This window comes from Phalangium opilio, unplaced genomic scaffold, assembly GCF_054372755.1.
Source record: "Phalangium opilio isolate 3A_F unplaced genomic scaffold, DU_Popi_V2 ptg000048l_1, whole genome shotgun sequence".
NCBI classification, from domain to species: Eukaryota; Metazoa; Arthropoda; class Arachnida; order Opiliones; family Phalangiidae; genus Phalangium; species Phalangium opilio.
The window spans coordinates 6,154,998-6,171,638 of NW_028324170.1; the positions used below are offsets into that span (position 1 = coordinate 6,154,998).

At 36.2% G+C, this 16,641-nt stretch overlaps 1 protein-coding gene and 4 long non-coding RNA genes across 5 annotated transcripts in view; 3 read left to right on the plus strand and 2 right to left on the minus strand.

Moving 5' to 3' along the window:
• LOC149674000 (uncharacterized) overlaps positions 1-11,389 on the minus strand; it is a 116,911-nt gene extending 105,522 nt beyond the window's left edge. The window contains exon 1 of the long non-coding RNA XR_016366984.1: positions 11,253-11,389. This is a non-coding gene — a long non-coding RNA (uncharacterized LOC149674000). The remainder of the gene's footprint in view (positions 1-11,252) is intronic.
• On the plus strand, positions 2,125-4,577 carry LOC149674002 (uncharacterized). The gene is made up of 2 exons (XR_016366983.1): positions 2,125-2,441; positions 2,501-4,577. It is a non-coding gene; the product is annotated as an uncharacterized LOC149674002 (long non-coding RNA).
• LOC149674003 (uncharacterized) lies at positions 2,464-5,971 on the minus strand. The gene is made up of 2 exons (XR_016366982.1): positions 2,760-5,971; positions 2,464-2,674 (listed from the first exon to the last, which is right to left on the minus strand). It is a non-coding gene; the product is annotated as an uncharacterized LOC149674003 (long non-coding RNA).
• LOC149674004 (uncharacterized) lies at positions 8,649-10,412 on the plus strand. Its single transcript, XR_016366986.1, has 2 exons — positions 8,649-9,709; positions 9,784-10,412. It is a non-coding gene; the product is annotated as an uncharacterized LOC149674004 (long non-coding RNA).
• Positions 11,390-11,531: 142 nt separating the features above from the next.
• On the plus strand, positions 11,532-15,999 carry flr (actin-interacting protein 1 flr). The gene is made up of 16 exons (XM_089839824.1): positions 11,532-11,671; positions 11,944-12,065; positions 12,135-12,225; positions 12,301-12,448; positions 12,518-12,698; positions 12,775-12,852; positions 12,919-12,996; positions 13,084-13,175; positions 13,248-13,389; positions 13,945-14,026; positions 14,131-14,284; positions 14,353-14,440; positions 14,506-14,616; positions 14,711-14,884; positions 14,950-15,100; positions 15,641-15,999. Exons 1-16 carry the CDS (start codon positions 11,656-11,658, stop codon positions 15,751-15,753), a joined length of 1,821 nt encoding a protein of 606 aa, XP_089695950.1. The 5' UTR covers positions 11,532-11,655; the 3' UTR covers positions 15,754-15,999.
• Positions 16,000-16,641: the final 642 nt, after the last annotated feature.

The window sequence follows — 16,641 nt, forward strand, 5'->3', positions numbered from 1 at the left end:
ATAAACAGATGTAGTATAGCTTAAGTAATATATAAACATCCATTTTAAATAATAATATTAAAAAAAATCTTTGGAATATCAAAATGAAATAGAGCTTTAAAGCTACAAAAGTACTAAATGCATCATAATTACGAAAAATATTTCCACATATTCACTTTATATTAAGGATAAAGGGAATATTATGGTTTCTTTACACATCAAAACAAAACGAACTTCTAACGCAGCGCACTACTGTAACAACGGACGGACACATACAGACAACAAGAATGAAAACTTCAAAGCTATGACCCGATAACGATTAGCCCTTTCACTGATCTAATTGCTACCATGATGCTTTCTTCTATTATAAAATGTAAGTCTGATTATTTAAACGTGTATTTAACTTTCGGCTCACTCTGAACCGTTAATGTCCCTTCATTACAGACACGATAATCAAAACCCAAAGATTACTCCACTTCAGGTCTCAATTATTTACTCTTTGGTTCACTAAGCCTATTGCGGATCAAACTTAATTTACCCGACAGAATCCAGGCCTTAGTTTTTTTCTTAAAATAACTAAACCAAGGATTATTCTATATACAGATGTAGTATAGCTTAAGTAATATATAAACAGCCATTTCAAATAATAATATTAAAAAACATCCTTGGAATATCAAAATGAAACAGAGCTTTAAAGCTACAAAAGTACTAAATGCATCGTAATAACGAAAAAGATTTCCACATATTCACTTTATATTATGGAAAAAGTGAATATTAAGGTTCTGTAGGATTTCTTAACACATCAAAACAAAGCGAACTGCTAACTCCGCGCACTAGTGTGACAACGGACAGACACACACAGAAAAAAAATAGACTGCTTTTTAACTCTTTCCGTATTAATTTTGAATTGAGAAAAGAGATTATCTTAAATTTTAAAATAAATATAATTAATATTTAATATTTTCTTCGTTAGTTGTTCGCCTTATTGAGCGTTACATCGTTTTAAAAAAGAATAATTAAACAACCTTGAGAGACTTGACTAATATTGACGTTTGAAATGAAGCATACTCCGGTTGCTCGCCTTACTCAAATAGGTAGTATATAAGGGTGTCGAACTACAGCTAAAAGCAAGAACAACCGCAATTGCGTGAACCTTGGAGGAAGACCCCTCCATTGGAAGGCTAGACGTTTCTCGTAACCCTAGCCGATCGCCGCGTATGTCTTAACCTTAAGGATGATGGTGGTGTTAGAAGCCAGGTGTACAGACTGGTGTTCATGTGGAATGGACAAAGACGAGAAGGTGGAGGTGTTAGAAGCCAGGTGTACAGACTGGTGTTCATGTGGAATGGACAAAGACGAGAAGGTGGTGGTGTTAGAAGCCAGGTGTACAGACTGGTGTCCATGTGGAATGGACAAAAACGAGAAGGTGGTGGTGTTTAGAAGCCAGTAAGTACAGACTGGTGTCCATGTGGAATGGGCGAAAGACTAGAAGATGGTGGTGTTTAGAAGCCAGTAAGTTCAGACTGGTGTCCATGTGGGGTGAACAAATGAACAGAGTTGTTAGACAGGCAATACAATTTCCGGGACTGTAAATGCGGTCTGGAAATTGAATACACGTTTGCTCCGATTTGCAAACTGCGAACGCGGTCACGTGGGTGTAACAACGGACAGACACACACACAGACACACACACAGACACACAGACACACACACAGACACGTCGAAATTAGAACCTCTCCGTGACATACGTCACTCGGAGAGGTAAAAAAAGATTATTCCTAAGTTGTGTTCTTAAGCTGACGCCACACAGTCCCTTTTTGGCGAGTAAAGAGTCTTAGACTTTTGCCTTGAGCGGCTTGAGCATGGATTTAAAATACAAATATTTGGCGGTCCGGCTAAATGAAGATGTCTGCTCGACACGCACAAATTAAGTAAACACTTGTCATTGGGCAAAAATAGTGTGGCATCTTAATAGTCAAGCAATCATAATTTCGGAAAAATATATTTGTCAAATGTCCAGTGCCCCGCTTAGTTTTTAAACAATTTATGGGACATTTAAAAATTTTATTGGACAATATCCAGTGTCCTGTGCTTATTTCCGGTCATAACCAACTAGATCACGGAACGGGGTTGAATACCGTAAGATCAACTCCCCTCTAGGTCAACTTACTACTAGGCCACCCTCCCGTATGGTCAACTTTACATAAGGCCAACCCATTATTTTGTGGTAGAAAAATCCTGTAATGGTGTTTTTTGGGCGGGGAAAATAGGTTTTTAACATAGGGAAGGTATTTTAACGTGGAAAAGGTATTTTAACCTGGAAAAGGTATTTTAACCTGGAAAATAGGTATTTTAACATGGAAAATAGGTATTTTAATATGGAAAAGGTATTTTAACCTGGAAAAAGTATTTTAACGTGGGAAAGGTCTGCAAGATTACTTGTCCCTGGACACGAGTCAAAAGTATTTATTATACTGCACCGTGTTTCTAAGCACTATATTCATTTTTATTTATTTATCAGTACAGTACAGGTAAGCCACTAGAGCTTGGTTAGTACAGCCGAGAGAGATTAACGATGAAGTTATACATTAGTAAGAAAAAAGAAAAAAAAATATAAGTAACATTGTAACAAAGTTGTTTAATCTGTTTTATATCTCATATTTATCCGATATTCGTACATAAGCCACTCCGTTGGCTTCACGAACAGTGTTCAAATAAATAAATAAATAAGGGTACTAAGCGTAAACTGTTAGAGTAGTAGTAGTATACGACCATATTACCTTCCTATAAGCTTTAATACAGTTAAACGCAGGGTACTGACATTATTGCATTAAAAGTGTAATGGCCGTCACTACTCACTAGTGCTTCGAGTGGAGTGAGCTCCCCCACGGACGACTAACTTCCGTTTCTTCCTTACCGAATCATGAAGCCCGCCAACTACGGCACTCTCTTGCGCTGCCACCTTAAGTCAAAAACCACAAATAGTAAACTAAAAATATGTAGATTCACAAGATTCAATAAGTGGAAGTTTCCTTTTTATTACAATATCTATAAACTTGCCAATAGTGAGGACAATGTTAAACAAATTAGTTAATTATACTTAGCCCAAAAAAACCCGCGGGTTTTACCCACCATAAAACCCATCATTAATATCTTCAATTTTGATGAATTTGAATGCTAGAATAATTTCATTTTAAAGATACGCGTTGTTTCAACTTCAAAAGGACCATTTATTATTATTTTTTTTATGAAATATTTGGTCCTTTTTTTAATAAGCAGTTACTTTTGAATGACAATTTCTACCATTCACCCAAGTACCAAATAAAACCCAGTGGGCTGGGCTTTTTTATTTTAAAAAAAGCAGGGTTTTTTGAACCCAGATGTCAATGGACTAAGGATGTTTCTTTAATAATGATCAAGGATGTGTACAAAAATGAATATACATTTCTCCAAAATAATTTCCAATAAAGGAAATTTCATTAATGAATGAGCTAGAGAATATTCCCACTGGTCCACGAACAAGCAGAAAGAGAGCAAATTTAGCCAAGTTAAGTTAAACTCCTGAGAAATTTAATTGCGTGAGGATTTAGAAAGGCTAATAGAAAACCAACTTACAGATTGAGACATTGGATATGTATTTTTTAACACTGCGAGATATAAAAATTAAATCTACGCATATTTTTCAAAAAAACGAAATATACATGAAATAATTTTCATTTCTTAAATGGATATTGACGAAGAAAGATTCAAGACTTCATCATAGTCATGAGAGCTTTTTTAAGCTTTGAACTATATATATTATGAAAAGATATTCGCTCCTTTGATTCCCAGCAGGATGGTGTAAATTACATTCTTTTAACCATATCAATTCCAATAGGGGATAGACATTAAACGGAATGAAATGGTCTGGCAGTTTCTTTATTGACTTAAAGGGATAGACTATCAACTTTTCTCCGCATCTCGACATTAAATGGACTAAAATAAATGTTTAATAAAACCTTTTTGGCTAATTTTACGCAATTTTGGTGGCTAGAACGAAATTAATGGGGTGAATAGAATTAGACCAAACCATTTTTAATTCAGCGACAGTGCTATCATCTTCCGATAAATCAGGTCATTTTGGCGCACGGAGATGTTTCTATTTGTTGACAATTAAGAAACGGTTATAATAAATATTAATTTACATTTTTTGTCCCTCGTTTCGGCCTGTCGGGCGTGGAAATGAAAACATTCACTGCTACTGAAACAATGGGCGTTTGATTTCTTTTCTACCGCGTCGTAATGCTAGAACGAAATTAACCATCGCCCAATTTCTTCCTGATTTAGTTTGGGGGAGGGGGGTGAACCAGATAAATTTTTGTATTAAAACAGTCGCAACCAGAAGTACAAACTTTTTCTGCGAACAGGCTATGAAGCTTTGGATAAATCATGAACCTATTCCGCTCTTGGTTTTTTAAAACAATACAAGGACAAATGTCCAGAGTCAGGGCTGTGATTAAAGCATTAGTCCAGGCAAATGACTATTAAAATAAATGCCCTAAGAGGCTGAGACAAGAGTCTTAACCCGGCTATTCTGGTCCAACTAACTGACCAGCCAGTTTCCCCTTTCTTATATCATTTTATGAAGGGGAAAACAAACAAAGATTTCTTTAACAAAGTATTTCACCTGGTAGGTAACCCCCCCCCCCCCATTCTTGCACAGAGCTGTAAGGCTTACTTAAGATTTAATTTTCATGTGATAAGTACAGTTATTAATTGACCTAGTTTTCTGAATCCACGAGAGATAGCTTTGTTACGTCCAGTGATGATGATGGCAATTAAATCTGAATCTGAAACTTATCTCTAGGTAGGTAATTATTAATTGACCTAGCTTTTTGAATCCATGAGAGATAGCTTTGTAACGTCCAGCGATGATTTTAATTAAATCTGAATCTGAAAGTGTAGACTTATCTCTAGGAAGGTAATTATTAATTGACCTAGCTTTTTGAATCCACGAGAGATAGCTTTGTTACGTCCAGTGATAATGATGGCAATTAAATCTGAATCTGAAACTTATCTCTAGGAAGGTAATTATTAATTGACCTAGCTTTTTGAATCCATGAGAGATAGCTTTGTAACATGGCTTTGTAACGTCCAGCGATGATTTTAATTAAATCTGAATCTGAAAGTGTAGACTTATCTCTAGGAAAGTAATAATTAATTGACCTAGCTTTTTGAATCCACGAGAGATAGCTTTGTTACGTCCAGTGATAATGATGGCAATTAAATCTGAATCTGAAACTTATCTCTAGGAAGGTAATTATTAATTGACCTAGCTTTTTGAATCCATGAGAGATAGCTTTGTAACATGGCTTTGTAACGTCCAGCGATGATTTTAATTAAATCTGAATCTGAAAGTGTAGACTTATCTCTAGGAAAGTAATAATTAATTGACCTAGCTTTTTGAATCCATGAGAGATAGCTTTGTTACGTCCAGTGATAATGATGGCAATTAAATCTGAATCTGAAAGTTTAGACTTATCTCTAGGTAAGTAATCCACCTTATTCCTACCTTCGCCAATCATGAATGATAGTGTTTGCCCAACGTCCATTGAAAATTTGAATTTTAACTTGAAAGTATCCACTATCTTCAGTTAATTAGTAACCTGTCTTCGTGAACGCTGAATTAAATGATCCCAATGTCCAAACGTTATTTCTAGAAATGGTTACCCTGACCAACGCCCTGACCGTTGCTCTGACTTGCTCAAGCCAGAGCCAAAGAGAGTATAGGGGAGGAGTGGAAAGAGGGGCAAAACTTGTCTCGCTTTTCTACCGCGCATCTTCAATGCGCAGTACCGAGGCATTTCCGTTTGAGACATTAAATGGTATCGTAGGTGGCGCTATTGAGCCGGAAACTCCCTCGTACCGCTAGCCTTGCCGCTAGTATAATTTAAGCGAGACATAACTATTTACGCTTGTGGAGCGGGGGAGCTTCCACTCCTCCCTTATATTCTCTGTGCCAGAGCCAACCGACAACGACAAGGCGTGGAGAATCGTCCGTTGTGGTCTCGCGGATTTGAAATTTTGACCATACCGAATACTACCACTCTATTGGCTGTAAATTATACCTACAGTGCTGCTCGTGGTGGACGCTTCCTAAAGCGTCGCGAGAATTGAGGAGGAAAAAGATGGGGGTTAGGCATTTTATTTTTTCCATGTTTTTTCCTTTCCCCCCCAACCAAATTCCAGCCGCCGTGATATATGTCAACCCTAGTAGTTAGTGAACATATGGGGGTTTATAATTCTTCCCTGCCTTTACTAAAACTGTCATAATAAATGTCAACTGAACTTTAGAGGCAAAGAAATGTCTTCTAGAAAGATGGTTTTTTATTCTTTTCAAACAAAGTTCTAGCAGTGGCAGTGTAGTAGACTCAGTGTGTAGACTCTATTGGAAAATAATATTAGGTGCCAATACTCGAAATTAGTATAATTCAAAACACATAAATAGTCGTTAAAAATAGTTTAATTAATTTTAAACGCGATTTTTTTGGTGGGATATTGTTAATTATATTGTAAAGTTTAGGATAAAGTTATAATTGTGATTTTTAGGCCGTTGGAACGGCTGATATGGTTTTTCACATTTAATAGCTTTAATTAGGCCCATATTAATTAACCCGATATTGATTTTGGGGTAGTTTTAGCCAAGGAATCGAATGGTGATATGAAAATTAGTAAATAATTAAGTAGCTGTAAAAAAATATCACTGTACGGCTTTGAAATCCTTTTTTTCGAATTCCTGACTCCAAAATTAGTCAGGAAAAATCATTTTCAACTTAAATTACCTTAATTACGAGTTGTAATTAACGAAAAACTTGAAAAAATATCCAGCGAAACTTAACTTTGCAAACGTATGAAGTATAAACGGGTGTAACACTAGGTTGAAAGCCGAAATCAGAGACAACTTTTAGAACATTTAGTTTTTCGGTTATTTTCCGTTTCTGATTGTAATTAGCTTAATTATTTAGAGAAACACGCGAAATCTGAATGTTTCGAACCTCCTGATTCCAATGGTGTTAATTTCAGGTCTCTACGACTAACCGTTAATTAATTATGCAATTAAACGCCCAAAAAGGCAGACGATATTTTTAATTTTTCGTCTTTGAAACATGTTTTTGGCATAAAATAGCAATTAATTCAAATTAAATTATGTGGTTCTGATGTAAAAAACTGCAAGGAATCGAATGAAAGTGATCGCAAGACCGTAGGCTTAGCAGTTGATTAGTTGTTGCACTAATTACGGTGAACCTCATTTAATAATTCAACCTAACTGGGAAGCGAGAGAAAAGGTTACAGTCTCTGGCCTCCCAGTGCATTTTTGGTATCAAGTGATGTTGATAATCTTTAATTAGAGCAAAAACCTTTATTATCTTAAGTTTTGACGGGAATTTTCTAATGCATATTGTTACGTGACCCAATACGAATGTCATATTGAAAAATTAGTATGATGTCTTTAGAAATAAGGCGAAATAGCTATTATTTTATTTCCTGATTTGAATTTGACTGATTTCGACAAAACTGATTTGAGTTCTACTTAAATTCACCCTGTTTGATCTATTTCTGATATTTTCTGATGTCCCAATTTTTTTCCCACCATTTAGGAGGACTTGAAAAATCTGATTCGCCTGATTCTGGTCCAACTACTGACTTTATCTAAACGCGGTTAATTGCATTGAATTCAGCGTTAAAAACTCTATAAATTGGCGTCAAGATGTTTTCTTATTTATTCATATAATTTGCATAATTAAATTTCTAGCTTTTGGCGTTTGGTGGTCTTTAGTTCAGAAACTGCTAATCCTACGCTCTCGAAAGTAAAAATATCGGATTTACCATCCCTGAATTAATCTATTATAATGATCAATTTAATTTAATTAAAGGCGAAAATTGCGCTTAAAGTCTATAACAAAAATCAAAACACTGTAGACTTTAGTTTGTGGACTTCTACGAAGCCAGCTCTAGTTTGGCGCTGATTGGACAGTTTAGTGTCACCATGGGGTGATGTTGGGAGGTAAGCAACGGGCGGCGTTGCCAGACATACCATAATTATAGTACAATTCGATAATTTTGAGAGTTTTTTCGGAGCGTAGGATAATTTTGAATTTAGCGGGAAATCAATCTAACCCGGGGTATAAAAGCCGAAATAGTATGTAATGATTCATAGTCATCCCATAGGCACGATGTGAGAACCGCTTCGATATGTTATTTACCTATTTACTTCAGCACCCTCACATTCATTTCAGGCATATATTTTATTACTATATAAAGCGCTAACTAGCTAATTTAAACCCTTAATTACGTTGGCATTTCTATAACTTTACTTTGAAACAGGCCTGTTGCTCGAGATATAAAACAGGGTTCGTACACGACCTGCTAAAGTTTATAACCATGGATAAAGAATGCGCACGAGGAAATTTGTTTTCACGCTATAGGATAGACAACTCCCTATCTCGGACGACCGCTTATTCTGTATATACTCTGTTCAGTGGCGTAACTACAGGGGAGCAGAGCCCGCAACTGAGGGCAGGCCCGTGGCGTTTGGGGGCCCTTTCGACGGACTTAAATAATTTGAAATGTTCATTTTCTCGCAATCGGAATTTTAAATACTCATTTTCGCGCGCGTTTCGGCCCAGCTATCAATGAAATCTCGCGGTAAAATAGGGGGAAAATAAGAAGTCGCGTTTCTTAATAGTCGCCCCCTTCGAAACTACCACGCAAAGGCCTTGATTAACGTAGGCAACGGTGAAACAGAGTATTCGATTTAGCTGCCGTCGGAGTTGCCTATCCTCTATAGCGCTCCGAGATCGCTACATAGGCCTATATTTATGATACATCATCGCTTTTGCTCGGAGGGTCTAGTTGCTCCCTATTTGTTTATTGAACGTATTGTTCACAAAGTCAACAATGTGACGTATATGTGAACATCGGAATTCGATACATTAGTAAATTTGCAGAAAGACAATATAGGAGTACAGTAATACGAGAACAAAAATTGATAATAATGTATTTTAAAAATAATAATAATGATAGTAACAGTAAAAGCAATATCAGTTAATTTGGAATTACCTGCACAATAATGTAATTTTTTTTTAAAATAATAATTTAGGATGAAGGTTGACAGAGGTTTACGGCTGATCAATTCATTCATTTGGTCTTTATTTACTTATTTTTGACCTTCTATAATGTATGTATAAGTATTAACAGAAGTAAAAAGCTATTTACTTCTGGTATTAATTTATTTGGTTTGTGGTGGCCGAGCACGTATTGAGAGTTTTAACTAAAATGACGAGAAGCTAGTGGAGCGCGTGGTACTCGCCCTTTTAAAAATAGCGGCATTTTCGGAAGAATCGAGCATTCTCTGATTACTCCATCTATCGAACGCCTTGCCATAATTATATTGTTCCGTACCCTTTATGTAATTAAAACTTAATGTTTCGACGTATTTCGTCTTTTGCACTTCCTACGATTATACTAATGAAATTTTAGTTTACATTCGATTAAAATTTAAAATGGATGTTTTTTCCAATTATTTAATTTTTCGATATCAAGTTCAAGCGGTTCAAGATTAAAAAATTTGCCTTGTCGATTGATTTCCAAGTAAAATATTCTAATCTATCTACGTCATTTCGGTTGATATATTTTATTTTGAAGTTTTCCGTGACAAATGTTTTAGTTATGATCTAATTCGATTACTTAGGTCTTTATTTACGTTATATGATAATTCATTATTTACAAAATCGCAGTGAATGTTTTTATTTCCACGCCCGACAGGTCGATACGAGGGACAAATAAAAAACGCAAATTGATATTTAATGTAACTGTTTCTTAATTGTCAACAAATAGAAACATCTCCGTGCGCCAAAACGACCTGATTTGTCGGAAGATGATTGGACTGTCGCCGAATTAAAAAAGGTTTGGTTTAATTCTATTCACCCCATTAATTTCGTTCTAGCACTACGACGCAGTAGAAAAGAAATCAAACGCCCATTGTTTCAGTATCAGAATGAAAAGTTACAACAGTCCAAGACAGAGGAGAAATTCTTTTTAATTTGATAATTTATGCGCAGAATGAGAATATTGGTCTTTTCAGCGTTTGTTTAGATTAAGAACTAAGTTTGCATGTTCAATTCAGATTTCTGTTTTTATTTCTTCATGTAAGTGTAATGAAAGATGCATTAAAAAGGAAAGGTATTTATTAGACCTTAAATATGAGTACTAAACAACCATAAGTTTAATATCTTCTTGTAAACTTATGCTATAACTAATGATATTCCTGGGATAAAATTTTGACTACTTATTATTAATTGGTACAGGAAAGTGTAACTGACTTATGGTATGGAAACAGCCTTGTAATACAAAAAGAAAGTTTTTTAATAGTCTAATAATAAAAAACTTCCGTTTATTTCATGTTGTATACTTACTATGATACTAAGAAATAGTTTTAGTTTACTAATTCAATTAAATATTATAAAGTTGTTAAGTTTTGAATTACAGGTGGCAGCACAAGAGAGCGCCGTAGTTGGCGGTTTCCCGGGTTCGGTAAGAACCGGAAAGGAGGCGTCCGTGGAGGGGTTCACTCGGAATTTCGGAAAGAGTAGTGTACCGCCATTACGCTTCCAAATGTAATAATGACCGGCCCTGCCTTTGACTATATTAAATACTATAGGGACAAGTATTCTTGCACGCCGTTTCCAGCTTAAAATACTTTTTCCAGCTTAAAATACCTTTTCCAGCTTAAAATACCTTTTCCAGCTTAAAATACCTTTTCCAGCTTAAAATACCTTTTCCAGCTTAAAATACCTTTTCCAGGTTAAAATACCCTTTTTCCACGTTAAAATACCTTTTCCACGCCCAAATCCTCCTCTCCACGACGATACCCTGTTTTCTCTAAGGAAAATTTCCTACTACCAGTCGTTTATGGGAGGGAACCGATTGGTTGGCCTTATGACAGGTTGATCTTACGGACCCAGATGGTTGGTCTGCCTTACGACAGGTTGACCTTATGGTAATTCACCTTCAACACCCGGAACGGTGACGGAACCAAGCTGCTCGCGTGATCGAGTGGGCTATGCCTTCGCGCACTCATCGGGAATAAGGGGGGGGGGGATTTTGTGAAATTTAAATAGTAAGGCAAAACGCGTTTAGGTTGTTTTAGATAAAATTACCCTTTATGTAATATCAGAAGAGTATATATATATAATTGTAAATTTCTGGTAATAGTATCAAATATATTAGCTTACATGTTGCTATCGTTCAGAAACCGGCTTTGCAAAACGACGATAATGAAATCGAAGACTAACTTCTTCAGGTGAAGACGTTTAAGCAGACAGCTCGTAGCTTTATTGAGTGCAGGGATAACTAAGAAGGGATAGGTTATAAGCACAGTCTTGAGGGACACGCACCATTGAACCCGGGAGTGTCCTAGCACCATCGTGGATTGCTCTACCAATTTAGGTCGGTATCCTTTTACGGATTGTTGTCGAATCCATCCGTAGAGGTTGAAATTCTTCGGTAAGGTTTCAGAATCAGATGCCGGTCGTCGTCGCCTAACAACTATATTGCAAAGGCTTAGTTACAAATTTATTTAAAAAAAAACTTTCTAAACTATATAATTTATCTAGTCGGCTTAATCAAGTCTTAACTATGTCGATAAGTCATCGTAAGTATTTCAAATTTAATAATAGATCATATTTCAAGGCTCTATAAATAATAAAGAAAAATGGGGTTACCTCTTCTTTGACAGTAGTATGACTGTACAGGTAGTAATAGGGAGTATTTGAGGAAGCCATCAATTAGACATAGTAAATAGAGGGGTTTAGTTGTGACACTTTATGGTGATAAGGAAAGCTGATATGGTTATATTTTAATTCCGTGTTAAATAAATGCCATATAAATAGAACAGAAGTGCAATTTTATAATGTTGTGCTTTAGGAAATACATTTGCTTCATTGCCACGCACTCAACGTGGAATGCCCCTGGTTCTTGGTGGCGACCCCAAAGGAAAGACTTTTTTGTACACTAATGGACATTATGTCATCATCAGAGATATAGAGGTGAAATACTACCTACTTGTTAGTAGATGATTTTTTTGCTTTTATTTGGTTATCATGTTTTGTTTTTAGAATCCATCAGTAGCAGACATTTACGCGGATCACTCTGTTCAAACCACAGTAGCAAAATATTCTCCAAGTCGATTTTATATCGCCTCTGCTGGTAAGCCACACCCACTGAATCAGACATCAATTAATGTCTCGTACACTTTACCTGAAGATGAATAAAAATGTTTAGATCAGTCAGGGAAAGTGCGTATTTGGGACACTACTCAGAAGGAACACATCTTGAAGAATGAATACCAGCCATTTGTTGGCACCATTAAAGACTTGGCCTGGTCTAATGATAATCAAAGGATTATTGTTGTTGGTGAAGGAAGAGAAAGGTAAGTCCAAAGGGACAATGAAGTGTACTGCGAAACCTAATTCTCCCTAAATAATTTTCTCGCTGTTAGATTTGGACACGTGTTTATGGCTGAAACGGGAACGTCAGTAGGCGAAATTGGTGGCCATAGCAACCTGATCAACTCTTGCGACTTCAAACCCAACCGTCCTTTTAGAATTATTACTGGATCAGAAGACAACTCTGTTGGAATTTATGAGGGACCTCCATTCAAGTTCAAATTGACGTTAAACGTAAGATAACTAACCCCAATACGCAAGAAAAGGCTTAAAAAAATGGGAAAGTAGTAAAATTAAATTATGTTTTCAGGACCACACTCGTTACGTTCAATCTGTTCGTTTTTCTCCCAATGGTGAAATGTTTGCTAGTGGAGGTTTTGATGGCAAAGTAAGTACATATTACCATATTACTCTACAGGAATGAAACTCTTATTTTAACAAGACATAATTTCAGATGTTTGTGTATAAAACCGCTGATTATTCAAAAATTGGTGAATTTGGAAATCCCGCTCATTCCGGTGGAGTTTATGCTGTAAGTAGAAATATTCATTTGTTTGAGCTCATTGTAGCGGTGTGAACTACAAAACCATAAAACAAGTGGTTTTTGTTCCGTATTTAGATCTCTTGGAGTCCTGATGGAAAAAAAATATTGTCCGCTTCCGGTGATAAGACTTGCAAGATTTGGGAAGTGGAAACACTGGCCTGTTTAACGTAAACCTATTGCAATAATATATTTTCAGGTAGTTTGTAATTGTAACACGCGTGGTGTTATATTATTTTTAGGGAGTTTCCCATGGGTTCAGATATTTTGGATCAGCAAGTGAGTTGTTTATGGCAAGGGGACTATTTGTTGTCAGTCTCACTATCTGGATTCATCAATTATCTCGATCCTAATAATCCCTCAACACCTGCTAGAATTGTTAAAGTAAGTATACACCCGCTGATATGCAAAAAAGGAGACATTTCAGGGGCGTGCGAGTACTTGTTAAGTTCGAGTATCGAGCCGAGTACTCGACTCGATACTCGATAACAACACATTGAGATACTCGAGACAGATTCGAGTAGTTTTTTAACATCTTAAATACAACAAATACTCGAGCCCGAGGCTTACAACTATAGCAGACGATAAGTTCATGAGCATTTATTTTGAAAATCACCTGTTCAATGTTTAATTGATCACTAACAATCTTTTTGAACTAGTTCGATATTAGATAATTGAAAATCTTCGTTATTTTCAAGAAATTTACAAAATTGCTACTCGACAAGTCAATATTTGAGACTCGATAATTACTCGAAAGAACCAAAATTTGACCTATCTAAATACTCGATACTCGAAAGGATTTTTGAGACTCGGCTCGATACTCGATAAGAAATTAGTTTCGATACTCGGACTCGGCTCGAAACCGAAAAAACTGGACTTGCACACCACTGAAAAGGAGACATTTACATATCAATAACTTATGCCTATCACTTATTTCAGGGTCACAATAAATCAATTACTGCCTTGGCACTATCCCCAGACAAGAAAACTATTTTTACCGGAAGCCATGATGGTTACATTAATATCCTTTTTAAAAATCGCGCAAGGCAAATGATTGGTCGGTCAGGAGTTGCCCCCCCCCCCAAATTGATAATTACGGTTAATTAATCCTTGACTGCAGTGTACCTATGTGGGATGCTGCAACGGGAGACCAGGATAGAGTCCCTGGTATTGGACATAGTAACCAGGTGCAAGATATGACAACTACCAATGATTATATTTACACTTGTGGCCTTGATGACACCATCAGGTCTATTAATTTAAATTCTAGACAATACAGGTAAGAAGGCTTCGTGAAAGTTGGTACTCAAAGTGAACTACTTATGATTATTTTTTTTGACTCGATAGCACAACAGAGATCAAAATGGATTCACAACCCCATGGTATTGCTTCCGTTCAAGGAAGCTCCACACTTGTAGTTGCGTCAATTCAACAAGTAAGACGCCACATTATCAACCCAAGATGGTTTATGATTGATAATACTGGTTTTTGACTTTAAAGATAGTTGTGATTAACAATGGAGCAAAGGTGTCTTCATTAGCAGTTGATTTTGAACCTAGCTGCGTTTCAGTCCATCCAACTGAGTCTGACCTGGCTGTTGGAGGGCAGAAGGTACTTTATCAATAGTACCACCATCTCTATAAGGCTTTTGCCTGTTGCTGATGTCTCGTCTTAATGTTTAATATATACGTTGACGCGTTTACAGGATTGTAAAGTTCATATATTTCTTATGAGTGGCGGTGGATCAGTTTTAAGTGCCAAGAACACAATGGATCATCGTGGAGCCATTACTGACGTTGCCTACTCTCCTGATGGGCAATATCTGGCAGTGGCTGATGCCAATCGGTTCATTATCTTGTATAACGCCAGCACTTACGATGTATGTTAAATTATTAACATTTAAAATCTGCGCTTATTAAACAGTAATTTTCATCATGGTTATAGACTGCTCATAATGTGGATTGGTGTTTCCACACTGCTCGAGTCAATTCCTTATCATGGACTCCTAATTCGCAGCATTTAGCTAGTGGTAGTTTGGATACTGCCATTATTGTCTGGAGTGTCAAGAATCCTACCAAACACATCATGTTCAAAAGTGAATAAGGCACTTCAAAGCAATTTAAGCAGGGGTGTGCGAGTACTCGTTAAGTTCGAGTATGGAGCCGAGTACTCGACTCGATACTCGATAACAACACATTGAGATACTTGAGACAGATTCGAGTAGCTTTTTAACATTTTAAATACTCAGACAAATACTAGAGTCCGAGGCTTACAACTATAGCAGACGATAAGTTCATGATCATTTATTTTGGAAATCAATTGTTCAATGTTTAATTGATCACTAACAATCTTTTTGAACTAGTTCGATATTAGATAATTGAACATCTTCGTTATTTTCAAGAAATTTACAAAATTGCTACTCGACAAGTCAATATTTAAGACTTGATAATTACTCGAAAGAACCAAAATTTGACCTATCTTAATACTCGATACTCGAAAGTATTTTTGAGACTCGGCTCGATACTCGATAAGAAATTAGTTTCGATACTCGGACTCGGCTCGAAACCGAAAAAACGGGACTCGCACACCACTGAATTTAAGCTATTTTTACTAAAATTTTTATTTTACTATACAGAAGCGCATCCTCAAAGCCAGATCACCCGAATAGCGTGGCTTAGCGAGACCAGTTTGGTGACCACGGGTCAAGATAGCAACGTTAAAATCTGGGATGTAGTTTTACCTGATTAAACCTCCCTGAAAAGCTTAATTTTCCTAAATTTTTTTTTTCTTTCATATGTCAGCCAAAGATTTCGCGCCTTTTGTACTAAAAATTGTAAATGGAATTAATCCGGTTTTCTTCCCCCGCTAATTAACATTAAGTAATCACGCCATTTAATTTAAATTTCAATGTTAATTTAATTTTAAATAATTTTTGGGTTTTTGTTTTCTGGAATAATTGCTTAAACTTTGAAAATAAAATTGTCTAAACTAAAACTAAGTGACTATTTATATTTCACCGTTAAAAGTAAACGCTTAAGCGTTTTAATGTCAATATTGAAAGTCTAAATTGTATGGCCTAAGCTGACGATATCCAATATGGTCGCCAAAACGGAGGTAAGATGTTGTGACGTCACGAGAAAGTAATATCTCAGATCATATTACGTCCAAAGCCTAACTATAAGGCAATAAAATTAAAACTCAATACAAACGTTCATTCAATACCAATAAGCCTAATAAATGAATCATATCTTCGCATAATTATCCGTAACTAACCGCTTTAACTAAACTAAACGCGTACATAACCCTTGGCTGCGCGACAAAAGGATTACGCAATTTGCCACGTGGCTATATCTAAGCCTAACTAACGTAAACAATCAAATGGAAATTAACATTAATCTTCAAAATTTACTGAAAACTTACCTGAATAGTAATTAATCGTTTCGCAGCGATGACTTCTTAAAAATTTATAATTATAAACATGGGAAAAAGTTTGGAGCCCTAAAGGTCCCACCGCCAACAAAGATCAAAATCGCAGTTTTACCAAACGCCCATGTTCGCCCGTTGTTGGAGAATAGAGCGAAAAATCCAAAATGGCGTCGCCACATGACTCAGCACCACCTATGTATTAACCTTAAA

Bases quoted from the DNA above. Each gene is read 5' to 3' on its own strand.
- flr (XM_089839824.1), top strand. The intron at 12,853-12,918 runs GTAAGTACATAT...ACATAATTTCAG, and splicing joins GTGGAGGTTTTGATGGCAAA to ATGTTTGTGTATAAAACCGC. The intron at 14,285-14,352 runs GTAAGAAGGCTT...TTGACTCGATAG, and splicing joins TTAAATTCTAGACAATACAG to CACAACAGAGATCAAAATGG.